Here is a 14,792-nt window from a genome sequence, read left to right on the forward strand (position 1 = left end):
TAAAGACAATATTTCATTGCATGTTTGAGAAAAGGAACTTTGTAACTCGTGTCGATTTAAAACACTTGTATCGTAATGTACAGTCAGCTGCATACAAATTTGTATGGCAGGGCGTCTCCTTGTCTCTGCAGCTGACTGTACTATTGTCGGCCAAACGACTGCCGTTGAAAGGTTCTGTCGGAGAATCGTGCGCCGGTCAAAAGTTTTTTCGGAGAGTAGTTACTCCGATGAAAAAGTCAGTCGTCAAACAGACGTGTCGGCGAACCAATGTGTAGGTCTATCATTCGCAGTAGAAAAGTTATGTCGGCGAAACGCTCATATATGAATAGTTATGTCGATGAGCAATCCAGCGACGAAAACGCTGTAGGAGATAGATTGTAGAATCGATCTTACCTGAAGACGCAACACCCTGCGGGTACGGCGCCAGGCTCAACTCCTGAAAATTCAGCTCCAAAAGTACCTGATTTGGACCCAGACCTGGTTACCGCGTTTAGGTGAGGCTATATACCGACCATACACCCATATTTGGGGAAAAATTCACGGTAACTTAGCCTCCCCTTGGTTATCATTAGTCCGCAAGGGTTTACCAAAGATTTGAAGGATAAGATATTAAAAGAATACCTTATCTCCGAAAATTGTACGCTTTTTTAAGCATTTAGATGCTTCATGCAGAAATTTCTGCGGCCATTACAGCCATGCTGTTTGTGGCAGCTGCCAGTTGGGTGTAGGCATTACAGCCATAAACCGAGCTATTACTGTTCTATTGACGTCTGATGATATATAAGATCACTGCTACCAAGCTGTTAAGCGACAGTTGTCGCATCTTATCAGACTTGCATTATTGCAAAACCCAAGCACGTACAAGGCTTGTCACACCCAGGTTATAAAAACCCTTCTTGACCATAATTCAAGATGCGGGCGATTTACTCTATGGAAGTAAACTCCCGGAAAAAATAAAAGCCTCAAAAGTAATTGAGAAACAATGGCTACAGATAAAAAAGTCTGTATATTCGGGAAAGAGCAACACGGCTCCATCAACTTCGACAACAACGTCGGCGCGCAACCAATACCAGTTTCAGGGAAACGGGTCAGGCCTTCCTCGTTACCAGTCGAAAACGGCGGGGGGGGAGCCCAGAGAAGGACAGCAGTCAACCAACCCCGAACCCTCCAGCCAGACCAGCAGGCCAGGGCAAGCCCCGTGCCACTCCTCAACAATGAGTCAGTTACCTCACGCTGGAAAAATAAAATATTTTTTATGATTGCTGGTCAAAAATAACATCAAATGAAGTTATTTTAGATTCGCTTAAAAACGGTTGCTCGGTAACTTTTGAACGTCCGGTTTTTCAAGACGTTGTACCCCAAATAAATTGGGCAAGTAGTGAAAAAGCCGTTATGGAGGTACGTCCAAAATTTAATTCAGCTGGATGCAGTTGTCCCTTGCATCCCACAGCATGACCAGTTTATTTCGAGAACGTTTTTGTCACAAAAATGTAATGACACCAAACGTTTTATTCCAAATCTCGAAAAGCTGAACAAATTTATTCCTAGAGAACATTTCAAAATGGAAAACCACAGACCAACTGTTAAGCTTAATATACTTACTAACAGGTAGCTTCATGGCTACAGTTGATTTGAAGGAAGCTTACCCACTGATTCTTATTGCGAGACAGTGCCGCAAATATCTGAGCGTCCATTTTGAAGATGAAAACCCTAGTTTATTAACTTAAATGAATTTACGGCTTTGTCTTATGGTCTTTTTTAGCGCGGTATTTTATGTGTCGGGTACTCTTATGTAGAGTGTTTACGAAACGTAAACGTTAACCTACTAGAATGCTTGTGCTTTGTCATAAACTATACTAATAGGACATTAATTATTTAATTATTTTATGTTTTGGAAACCCTATCTTGTAAATACGATAATGTACTCATAGTAGGTGATTTTAACTTGTATTCTGCTTCTCTAGAGGTACAAAATTATTTTAATTTTTTTATGTCTTTCTGTGGATTCAGTCAGAAAAATGCAGTTACTAATGCTAATGGTCGGCTATTGGATTTGATACTGACAACCGCAGGAGACGAGGAGGTATCAGTAAGCGAATCTAAAGATCCCTTGGTTCCGGTAGACGAACATCACCCGCCGCTGGAAGTGAGCCTACAGTGCGCGAGCGCCCGGCCGTCGGGCTCTGCGCCGCCGCCACACTCACAACCCTTGCTATTAGGTAATTCCCAACAACACCCACAATGGAACTTTCGTAAGTGTAATTTTTATGAACTATATTCTCAAATGGAACTTGTAGATTGGTCTGAATTATATAACTTAAACGATGTCGAAAATTCTGTTCAGTATTTTTATGAAAAAATTAATGATATTATTAAAAGAAATACCCCTGTAAAAAAAAGGAACATTCAAAATAATAGCAAATATATTTACCCTGAATGGTACACTCCAGATACCATACGAGACATAAGGGAAAAAGCTAATTGGCATAAATTATATAAAATCAGTGGAGCTGTCAGTGATTACAATATGTTTTCTTACTATAGAACCCGGGTTAAGCAAAGCATAAAAAGTTCATACGAAGAATATCAGAATCGATTACAAGACCAATTTACTCAAGATCCTGCTTCCTTCTGGAGTTTTGTACGTTCTCGGCGTTCAGGTAACAACACTTGTAACATATCAAAAGACGGGCAACAGCTACAACAAGAGGAGTGTGCTGAAGAACTAGCGAAATACTATATCTTTAACTTATGCCTTGATAAGAGTGTTTACCCGGAATGTTGGAAGACGACTAGAGTGACGCCGGTTCCTAAAGGAGGCTCGGGAACAGATGTGAGTGGATACCGGCCCGTGGCTGTTTTATCAACGTTTGCCAAAGTCTTCGAGTCCGTTTTGTACGCAGCTATATTTCCTCAAATAAGTGGCAAATTAACTGACGCGCAGCACGGTTTCCGACCGGGCCGCAGCACGGAAAGTAATCTATTGTGCTTCATGAACTACGCGGCGCCGGAGCTCGACCAACAGAGAGGACAAGTGGATATCGCATACCTGGATTTTAAAAAGGCGTTCGATACTGTCGATAATGACGTCCTACTGGTAAAACTAGCCGCTGTAGGTTTTACTCCTCGACTTCTCAAATTCTTTGCAAATTACCTCAGAAACCGGAAACAATATGTAGATTACAAAGGTTTTACTTCAGACAGCTATCGCACACTTTCCGGGGTAAGTCAGGGGAGCAACTTGGGACCATTAGAATTTACCATTATGATTAACGATCTTCCGGACGTAGTACAACAAGCTAACTGCCTTCTCTTCGCAGATGATATTAAACTTTATCTAAAAATAACTGAATTAAGTGACTGTCAAAAATTACAAGACGATATTCAGCAGGTAGTTAATTGGGGCAACGTAAATAAATTATATTTTAATTTGTCGAAATGCAACATTATGACCTGTAGTAGGGCATTGTCTCCTTTCGAATATGATTATAGCGTAGGAGGACAGCTAGTTCAGCGAGTATCATCCGTGCGAGACCTAGGGATACTTGTTCAATCTGACTTGTCCTTCCGAAAGCATGTGGTAAGCATTTGCAAAAAGGCTTACAGAAACTTAGGGTTCATATTGCGACAAACCAAAAACTTCCATAACACTAGAGCAGTGAAGGCATTGTATAACGCCCTTGTTAGAAGTAGATTAGAAAGCGGCGCAATGGTATGGAACCCACATGAAACTAAATATACCATGATGGTGGAGAAAATTCAAAATAAATTTATACGACATTTATACTTGAAAAGCTATGGTGTATATCCATTTTACCCCCTAATGTATCCGACACTGTTTGTACTCGGTATGGTTGGGTACAATAAGTTGGAAGTCAGGAGAAAGTTAGCACTGGCCACATATATGTTCAAGGTATTCATGGGTAAAATACATAACCCTTCTCTGCTGAGCTCACTGGGAGTGGCGGTGCCTCGAGGGCCTCGACGGCGTGCGCCGCGCTTATTCGAGCGCCCGACTGCGCGCACCAACTTACTAGCCAACGCTCCTACTGTCAGGGCAATATCAATACTTAATGAAGTGTCCACCAAAATAGATTTATTTACATGTACACTGACTGAATTCACAGAAGTTACAAGCCGGCAATTGTGTGGCTTGCCTAATAAATAAAACTTAGTTAATTAAGTTCTTATTATAGATGTGCTTTTATATGTACATATTACGTGTTGGGCTGTAGTCTGTAAGTTTTATGTACAATGTTATTGTAATAAATAAAATAAATAAATAAAATAAATAAAAAATGGAAAGACCCAGATGCATCAGCTGTAGATGCTTTTACACTAGACTTTTACAGTTTTCCTCCATTGCCGATCATTTTAAAATCTTTAAAAAAAGATAATTTATGACAAAGTAACAGGAAGTTTAGCTTCCCCGTCTGGCAATCCCAAGCGTAGTTTCCTTTGTTAATGTCACTAGTAAAATCCGATATTATTTACATGAGCCCCGAAGAACATAAGGTCTGTTCTGATCACAGCACCAGGAATCCGTTCCACAAGCGCCTTCTCCTGGGTGCAGCGGTGCTCTCCGGTAAAGGTTATCTGAGGAAACTTCATATGTGATCGCATCTATTTCTAAAAATACCATTCAGCAATATAACGTTTCGTTTAAACGTGGTTTAAACTATGGTGGACATTTTGATCACAACTCGATCAAAACCTTTTTAGTAGTTCGATTAAGTTGATTCTAAGATTTTTAACGGACCAGTTTAACGCAGGATCGTCATATTATGGATCCATAAACAATCATAAGGTCAGCATTATCCCTGTTTCTCAGGACAAAAAAAAAAAAAAAAAAAAAAAAAAAAAAAAAGAACATGTTAAACGTTTGTTAAAACGCACATTTAAAATGAGACCTATTTTTCCAAAATATAATTACTCTTGGGATCCAAAAATAGTATTGGATTACATTGATGAATGGTATCCAAATACGACTATAGAGCAGATTACCTAGGTACTAAAAAGCTTGTCGTATTATTGGCATTATGCACTGCCCATCGCGTGCCAACATTCTTACTGATTAAATGAGTGAATATACACTACCCAAATGGGGTAAAAATTATCGTGTCAGATATAACCATCTGCCCCGACATACTTATACTGTTCCTTTCGTACCTTAAAGAAACGTGTCACGCGACTTCGGTCCTTGGCGAGTATCTTACTCTAACAAGCGATAAAAGGGCCTCCGAACTCAGAACACCTCTTATTAACTGCGAAGCGCCCTCACAGGGACGCGATGGCACAGTCAATAAGCAGGTGGATAAAACAAGTACTAGCGGAGATCGGGGTGGACGTGGCAACATTTAGTGCACACAGGCACTCGCCATGCTACCACGTCTACTGCCGTTTCGGCAGGGGTCAATGTTTGACATTATCAGAAAAACTGCGGGTTGGACCTCAACCTCGCAAATATTTCCTAAATTCTGCCATCGTCAAATAGTTGACCTATTTGCAAGATCAGTTTGCTATAATTAATTATGAACTGTGTTACTGAATAAGACTGATCTTGTGTATAAATTACATAACTATGTAATTGCTAGTTGTTTAGTAATAATTATGCAACAAAATTGAATGATAAATATTTAATTTTGTTTTCACAATTGCCATACGCAAAACTTTGTCTCTAAACAACTACAATAATGTAAACTTAATAATTATATCGAACAATGAAGCGAGGAAATATAATATATGATCAAACGAGCTTCGCAAGCGAAGTTCGATCGATATTATATGACTCGCTTCATTGGAAGATATAATTACCCTCCCTCCCGATACACCCAGATTCCAAAGTTTTGCTTGGAATAATCTCTGAAAATAATGAGGTTGCCACCGCCGGTTGACACCGACCTGAGGGTGGGGTTTAGAGGCAATTGAAATACTTATTTTTTATAAATCTCTAAAATAAGCGTGCAATATGTTGCCAGTAGATTAAATAAACTACAATAATGTAAACTTAATAATTATATCTTCCAATGAAGCGAGTCATATAATATCGATCGAACTTCGCTTGCGAAGCTCGTTTGATCATATATTATACTGTGGCAAAGAGGATCGAGTATTAAAGAGAGTCACTGTCAAAGTAAAATGTGTAATCACGGTGCATAGACTGCCATCTCTCGACACAGGCTTAATGGCCCCTGTACACACATGGCCAACGGTTCCACCAGCCCTTTGTGAAACCCCTTGGCCAAGATAAGAGCCGCTGTTTACACATTGGCGAACCAATCACTTGGCATTTAAAACTTTTGAACCTCAGTTTTGACAATTTGGCCCATATTCTTAGCTTGATATGTTTTAAAATGTCAAATATTAATATTAGCGCCATCTAGCCGAGCGTACCCCAAAGGTGTATCGCCATCTAGCTCACCGTACCTTTTTCTGTATGGTTTTGGGGTACGTTTTTTTCTTAGACTTTATCTGTCTATACGAAGTTATATAGGTCTTTGACTGTGGTAATAGTTACTGAGCGTGAAAACTGATTTCTCAAACTAAATCAATTGTCAACTTGACATAAATGAAATGACATTGACATTTTACTTAACCCAATCGCATAACCTCAAACTACTGTATAAATATTTAAAAACACTAGAAATAAATCTGTATTCGACATGAATACGTCAATTATAAAACTGTTTCAAGTAATTATCACGATATGTAAAATTTGATGCGTAAACTGCAATTTACTTTTTCTAATTCTTTCGTGTTTTATTTTCAGTCTAATCTAAGTTTGGGTTCTCTAGCACATCGGTCAATATTGGATTCACAGTTACATACCTCTGCTGCGCTATGTCGTGTGGTATCGGGCAAATACAGGATAACAAAGAAACGGGACAGGCCTTTGACCTATGAGATGGCTAACCCTCCACACTACATTGCTCATAGAAAATCTTGGAACTCATGGAATACTTGTAAGTTCTGTTACATATCGTATTCATGACTAAATATTACTATATTTAGCATTTTTTTATTAAATATTAGGGCTTATTACTAATATTCCAATATTTGTTACGTACAACAGTTATATGTACAACCTATTAATTTTGTCTGTAGCCTGGTTACCTTGTAATAACTAATGACTCAATTTTAGTTAGTATGGGTTTTATTTTCTGATGCAAATGAAAATATTCTTTTATTGTTGAATGTTTTAGCGAGTCTAAAGGACGGCCTGCGGAGATCCGAGACAGCAGTGGAAGACGAGTTCATCCGCAGGTTCATGACTGGCACCTGGCATGGTCTTGTCTGCAGTGAGGTATGAATTTTCATATTACCAAACTGTCACTAATGAGTCTTATGACCAGACATCGGATTCCGTGGGGCGAAGTATCAATAAATGAGTTTATTGATATAGGAAGTCCCTAGCTGTCAAGAAGTTTCGCCCCACGGAATCCGATGTCTGCTCATGACCAACAGGATGGCTATTACTTACCATAATACTTTAAACACCAGCATTCTGGTTTTGTATGGGATGCACCTATAAATCTTATCTTATACCTTTAAACAAGCAATTCTTGTATATTTATTTATTTATTTATATATATATACCGACAATCTCGGAAACTGCTCTAACGATTTCACTGAAATTTGTTATGTGGTGGTTTTCGGGGGTGAAAAATCGATCTAACTTAGCCTTAGATCCCGGAAAACGCGAATTTTCGAATTTTTGCGTTGGTAAACGTAAAAAAATATGGTCGTTAACTTCGCCTAAAATAAAATAGAACCGAGCGAAGCTTGGTCGCCCAGATATTGTATAAATAAAACATGCCTTTTTTGACCTAATGAGTATAATGGGGCCTTCCCATTGATAGCTAAATGTGTGCAAATGGAACTATTCATACTCTTGTTATTCTGCGACTTCATACAGTATTAAACCACAATTGTTTACTAATGAACTGTTGCAGGTCATTATAAAACGTCAGTTCAACCACATCAGAGTAGCAGCAATCATAAGGCGAGCTGTGTCACCCACTAAGATGTATTTCCTGCTGGGCTACACCGAGGAACTGCTCTCCAACTGGCTCCAGTGCCCTGTGACCCTGGAGTTGCAGACTGTTGATAGTTTCAAGGATGTAGTGTTTAAATATATTTAAATTGATAGTAATAGTATGTAGACAATGTAAATATAGGTTCAGTTGTAAACTTTTGTTTAATTTTACTCCTCAAGCTTGTATGGAGTAATTTGGAATGTTTTAGTGCCAAATATTAACCTAACCTGAACCCTTAAATCATAAGAGTAAAGTTTAAAATTTATATACACAACAACAAATCTCATGGTGGCATTGGTGCTTAATGCATTATGTGTAGAGACACATTTTTATGATAGGAATGGCAAAATTTCATCAGAAAGTAAAAGGTGCGTAAATGAAAATCATGCGTAAAATTCATATTCTCTTATAATTTGATTCATTCAAATATACATAATGTGTCAACAAACAGCACAGCGAGACGCGGCCCCGCTCGGGCCCGAGCCGCGACGGAACTTCTGCACATACGCTTTGTACATTTTTACACACGTCCACAGGAACAGGTACTACTTGATTTTAATATTGCAGAATTTATTTGCAATTTCTAAGCAACGTAATTGAACCGCGTAGTTTAGAGAATTGTTTCGGGTTAGAATTGGTTATGAAATCAAGCAAAACCTGTTTAATACTGAGAGTACATTTATAACTAACATTGCCATTTCATAAGAACAATTTATATCTTCACAACGTCGCTCCGCCTACAATTTTCGTTGATGCACAATTCCGGCGGGATTTATAAAATTATACATTTCGGTAAGAATAGAGGTACTATGTCAGCATCGTAAACTGTGCAGTCAGCGAATTTTCAGGAGAAACAACGAATAAATGCCTATAGTGTCTCTCAGGTAGAGCAGTATTGTCTATCACAGTGTCATAAAGCATTTCTTCTTAGATTCTAGTGAGTTACACTGTTCGATCTTATCATTAAATCACCCATAACACAGTTTATAAGTAGTCAAGGTGTTTCAGAAAATATTTTTTTCATTATTTTTGATATTTTTAAGTCTCAAACAGTCTTTAGTTTTGAGCTAATTCGATAGGGCCTATGGAATGTCTGCCTAGATGCAACTCGGGTGATCGCGCCGCGACGACTGGCGGAGGCTAGCGGTCGCGAGGTGTGCGCAGAAGTCCAAACGGCTGACAACCGCGACGGCTCGCTCGTTGTTTAGCATTCATCGTTATGAAATAACATATTTACAAATTAAATGTACACACAACATGAAGGCTCCTTTTGGTAAATTCAAAATTTCCAAATTACACAAGCGCAAATTCTTATCGGAAGCTCCCCAGTCGACTGATTGTTTTCTTTAATAATACGGTTTTAGGGACTATTTACAAATAAAAATAACGCAGACTTCATTTTTACAACAAATACCTATGTACAGTTTTGACTTCATCACATTAGGTCAGTATATCATTAACGACATATCTACATTTCGATTGTAGCCCCCTGGGGAGCTCCGCCGACTCGTTGACAAAAAACTTTGGGCTAAACGAATAGTGATCAATTCAACAATTTTGATGTATCTCATCTCAGGTAAAAATGTCTGATGTATGTAACCAAAGTAATTTGCTATCTTTATAAGTTTTATTTTCAACTACACACGGCTAAAACTAGTAAGTAAAATGTCCAAAATTCTATTAAAATAAAGAGATCATATATGTTCAACTACAAATAAGATACATTGTTATGATAAAGCTCTCGTTATGTGTAAGCGATACTCTCGCATTCATGTGTGTGATCTGAACGGGGAAGTTCTACTGGAATATGTGACTCGTGGTGCTGACACTCCCGCGTGATGGGTACCATATCACTAAGTTCTTCTTGGTCAAAATATCATTTGAAAATGTTATTTAGTAAGACATGAAAATAGTTATACTATTTTTCTCAATACAGCTGAAACGTTTTGAAGCCGATTAAATGAATAAAAAAATGCGAAAGCATAACTTACAATTGAACATGGTAGCAAGTCGCTGCTAGCAAGGCTACAGCATTCGCACATGATTGCAAACATCGAATGGTGTGGCCTTGCGAGCTAGATTATTTACTGCTAATTTAGTTGATGGATTTATTTGTGGCTCATCTATTATATCTATCATTGTTCAGACTATATCTACTATTATTATGCTTCTCTAGACAGAAATGAACATGTTTATTGATAAATGCAAAAACACTTACTACGTAAAACCAGTTTGGAGACGACGATTGAATTTGAAATTAGCGTATAGATAGCAAAGGCAAAATAAAGTGCTGTGGTTGAAACCCTTCAAGTTGTTATGAACTACTTTGTGCTCCCCGTCGCTTCCCGGAAGAATTTCAACGCCAGACTTTGTCTTAAACTTCTACAAGTATATTATTCATACGAGAACTAGAAGATCACCTTGATATGATTTTAAAATCTACCTGCAGGTACTTAGAAAATTATACAGCGTCATTAGTAAAAATTTGATTCATATAAAACTTCATTTCACTCCATTTATCCTAAAAGTAATAATCAATATACCCTTTTCATGATTTGGCATTTTTACAATTCATCCGAGAGTTATGTACATCGTACAGTAGATATATCCACATGGTCGAGGAGCTCAAACAGATCTATACACATTCACGCGCCTTTCAAAATAGTCATCTGTAAATCTTTTATCACTATTCGAGCGTGGGGATACATCCGCAGTGGACTGTACAAGAGAGACGTTATCCCTATCACAATCGTGTTTTAAAATTACAAAATAAATACAACAGCACCTATCGTTTGATATACATAATATGTGTAAAAACTAAAATAAAAATAAAAAAATGAATATTTAGGTATTACAATATTACATAATTCCGATGGAGTGAAAAATATAAGCGTAATTACTATGCAGTGGTCCAAAATTTGTTACCGGCAATAAAATATCACCATTCCGAGTATCGACATACGCCGCACAACGAGGCCGCGCCGCAAGCCCACGAGGCCAGAGCCTCATTAGTGCGTTTTCACATTTTCCAATTCGATATCAGATGTATGACCGATATCCTATAATATTAAAGGCGCCATTTTTGATTTTTGCCTCTGACATTCTTCCTTCATCCGATATTGTATCGGATAATGTGAAAACGCTCTTAGCCCACTCCTCCCGATATCCGTACCACACAAGTGCTTATTCTTGTAGCGGCCGCACACATCGTATGTCTAATTACATATCGTGTGCACAAACACCAGGAGGAATGACATATTGCGACATAGACTCGACCCCTCGCAAACATATAGAAACGAGAAATAGTTTGCGTGTTATCGATAGATCAACTACCTAACTAAGACTTGTTAAGTTTTTCGAATTTGAGGGTGTTAAGACTTAACAAACACATGTAGACTGTCGTAAAGACTAAGGGCCAGTTACATCAACCATAGTTAACAGACACGTCAACGTCACGCAGCAGAAATCTATAGAAATTCCCATACATACAATTTGCGAAATTCGGTAACAGACGGTTTGGTGCAACCGACCCTAACAGGTCACAGGAAAATAGACACTAATCCAAAAAGGCATGTCTAACCTCTCAGTTACAAAATTGTGAGTGGCAAAGCGAATAGCAAGTTTACACCATCTCACTTGGCATTCCCATTGTCACTCGCATTGACGTGCAACTGCGTGGTTAGATCTTCAATATCGATAAATACCTACAATCACTTCAAAAAGTTAAAATTCATACAATCATTTGTACTACTCCAGTATGTTCCCTGCTAGGTGTATAAAACGAATAGGCGTGGATTGCCTCGCGACGCGCCCTGCTTCAAACATATAGATAACTAGCTTTTGCCCGCGGCATCGCACGCGTTAGAAAGAGACAAAAAGTAGCCTATGTCACTCTCCATCCCTTCAACTATCTCCACTTAAAAAAATCACGTCAATGCGTCGCTCCGTTTGGCCGTAAAATACGGACAAACAAACAGACACACACACTTTCCCATTTATAATATTAGTATGGATAAACTAAACCTATCTAAAAATGGGACCTATCTGATCCAGACCAAAAAGAGAGAACAAAAAATACTGAAGAGTTTTGAATTATACAACAGATATTAATGGGAAGAAGCATGTGTTATTAAGAAGTACTTTTTTATGGAAGTTTTTATATGCTTATTTTGAATAATTAATTCTAGTGCATGAATAAAGTGTTCAATGTGCTGCCCTGTAACTAGAAACGGCTTATGAACAAACCAGTACAAGTTGAGATTTTCAAAAATGGCAGTTACCATTATACCGATTAAAATTGTTTCATAGGGTTTTTTTTTTAATCATTGGGCTATTGATTTCGGCCGCATGCAGAATATATACTATATATTGACTTAAAACTAATGGGGCGCGTCGAGAGGCAGAGCACGCCTAAAGAGGGACATTTTAGAAAATGCACTTATCATATTAATCTATTCTCCGCTTACAAAGAGTTCTACAGAATACCAAGGAAGGGGGTAGATGGGCTATAACTATATATTAAAAATAGTCTCGCTGCTGCGTTTGTTGGAACACACGATGCGACATTAACCTAGGTATCGCCCGCCGCTTTGTTCTGAGCCGCCAACTCACGTCAACATGAACCGCTCCTGCCGACCGGCACTGCGCTCTCACCACCGTCCCTCCACTACAATCAGTGAGACGTCGACACCGTGTTCCAAGTGTGTTGCTGTTTGTCTATCCTGTGGGCCTAGCACATGATGGCCGCGAGAGTATGGCGCCGCGAGATAGATGACACGTCTTCTTCTAACTGTATTAATGACATAAGGACGGGTAGTCCATCTCGCGGCGACATACTCTCGCGGCAATCATGTGCTAACCCTGCTGTCGCGTCCAAAGGTGATGCCCGTGACAGTTGGTCGAAGCGAGAGGTGTAATTTTTGTTAATAGCTTCACGCTGTGCGTCGTATACTATTACTAAAAACTTTTTTTATTAATTTGAGACACTTACTTAAAAGCTGTTAGAAATATTGTACTTGCACTTTATAGAAGCTTTATATTTAACTTAACTGAACTGACTAAAAAACTACGTGATAATCCTAATAAACGATTACTTCATCACTTTTTTGACGTTGTATTGATGTCTCACTGATTTTCATACAAATATAAAGAAAGTCTCGTGAAAGCTGACGTCACCCGTCTCCCTTTCTATTCGCTACTGACTCGCACACACATACACTGCGATGCATGACCAGAATACAAATATTATCTAAATAATATACAGTGGAGGAATTAAAAGTATTTTATAACTAACAATGGTAAATGGACGTTTGACGACACACGCCCGCACTCGGCAACGTCAAAATTGTTAAAATTACACCTCACATTAGTCTTATCGTAACTTCATTTAAAAATTAATATATTTCTCGAGCCATTCCTCAACTGTATAATATGTAACATCGAAAAACCTAAGCTTATCCGCCACAGTTTACCACTATTGAAAAAATATTCTTCATGTACCATTTACATTATTTCATCATAAATATTCATTGACACAATAAGCGTAGGTCTGATTTATTTCATTGAATACGTTTTAATAGTCGTCAAAATTAGTACTACTTAACATCTGATTTGTAGATGATTCTACAGAGAAAAACTCCACGTACTAAATAATAATATGCATACGATTGCAGTGTACGCTCGGTACACGTCATAGAAAAATTAATAATAAGACGCACTGGTGGCGCGATATATCCTAACCTCGGGTTTGACAGCTAAAATGTACTAATGTCCAAGTATTGTAGCACTATACAGTGTTTTATTGTAACGAATTGCCAAATATTAACATTTAACAATTAAGATACTATAACAATAACTGTGTAAGCCTAAACTACTGGAATTGTGAATGCCGAGGCGATATGTCGCCTCATCTCGTGCGACTCATTACTTATTTGACTACGTCACACGTCAACACGTGGGACACATTGCACAGATAGTTCGCTCCCGGATTCCCGCCGCCGAGTGACATGTCACGTACGTACGTCCAACTACCACATTTATCTGTACGACCGTCACGGTTTATCCGTCTAAGCGAACGAAACGAGCACAGCTACAAACCTACTATTATACTAAAATTGTCACCGACGGGCAGGGAATCGGGGAGCGGCGAAACCGGCACGTTCATAGATCGACTATTACAGCCGAACGAAATCCGCGCGGATCATAAAACGTTCGCGACGGCTCGGCCGGTCCCCGCGCTCAACGAAAGCGCTACCATAATATTAATAAATAACCAAAACCTTCGGCCAAAATTATCGTCCGGCAACATTCACTAGTACCCGGGCCCCCTCGTACCTAATAAGAAGAAAAATACACAGCCGGAGACTTTACATTTTAGGGGCGGTCGCCTAATTTGAGAGACCCTCGATCGAGAAAAAAGTCGAACGTGCAAATATTAAGATCGGACCGAGCCCTCGTAGACAAATCTCTTAGCTGCTGCGCGAGTTTGTTTGTAGTATGTAGCGTGGCAGAGATGTTCGGTCGCGGCGCTGGCGCGGCTAGCGCGGCGGCGGCGGCGTGGCGGCGAGGTCGTGGCGGCGGCGGCGGGCGCGCGGCGCGGGCGCGGGCGCGGGCGCGGGCGCGGGCGCGGGCGCGGGCGACGGGTGCTACCTGCGCCCGATGAGCCCGTTGGAGTTGCCGCTCGCCGGGCACATCTCTAGCTCCACCAGTAGGGGGAAGTGATCTGGAACGACGACGACGAGTCAAACTTCTGCACAG

At 39.4% G+C, this 14,792-nt stretch overlaps 2 protein-coding genes across 5 annotated transcripts in view; one reads left to right on the forward strand and one right to left on the reverse strand.

The window, feature by feature from the left end:
- The first annotated feature begins 6,567 nt into the window (after positions 1-6,567).
- LOC125242223 (28S ribosomal protein S24, mitochondrial) lies at positions 6,568-8,187 on the forward strand. Its single transcript, XM_048150957.1, has 4 exons — positions 6,568-6,692; positions 6,770-6,962; positions 7,203-7,303; positions 7,953-8,187. The coding sequence occupies exons 1-4, from the start codon at positions 6,663-6,665 to the stop codon at positions 8,139-8,141; spliced, it is 513 nt and encodes a 170-aa protein (XP_048006914.1). The 5' UTR covers positions 6,568-6,662; the 3' UTR covers positions 8,142-8,187.
- Positions 8,188-8,426: 239 nt separating this feature from the next.
- The window catches only part of LOC125240432 (CCR4-NOT transcription complex subunit 6), a 192,018-nt gene continuing 185,652 nt past the window's right edge, over positions 8,427-14,792 (reverse strand). For all 4 annotated transcript variants that reach the window (XM_048148326.1, XM_048148331.1, XM_048148341.1 and 1 more), the window contains one exon: positions 8,427-14,757. In XM_048148326.1, coding sequence (XP_048004283.1) covers positions 14,681-14,757 — 77 coding nt within the window. In that variant the 3' untranslated portion in view covers positions 8,427-14,680. The remainder of the gene's footprint in view (positions 14,758-14,792) is intronic.

The sequence above is a fragment of the Leguminivora glycinivorella genome, chromosome 2, assembly GCF_023078275.1.
Source record: "Leguminivora glycinivorella isolate SPB_JAAS2020 chromosome 2, LegGlyc_1.1, whole genome shotgun sequence".
NCBI lineage: Eukaryota > Metazoa > Arthropoda > Insecta > Lepidoptera > Tortricidae > Leguminivora > Leguminivora glycinivorella.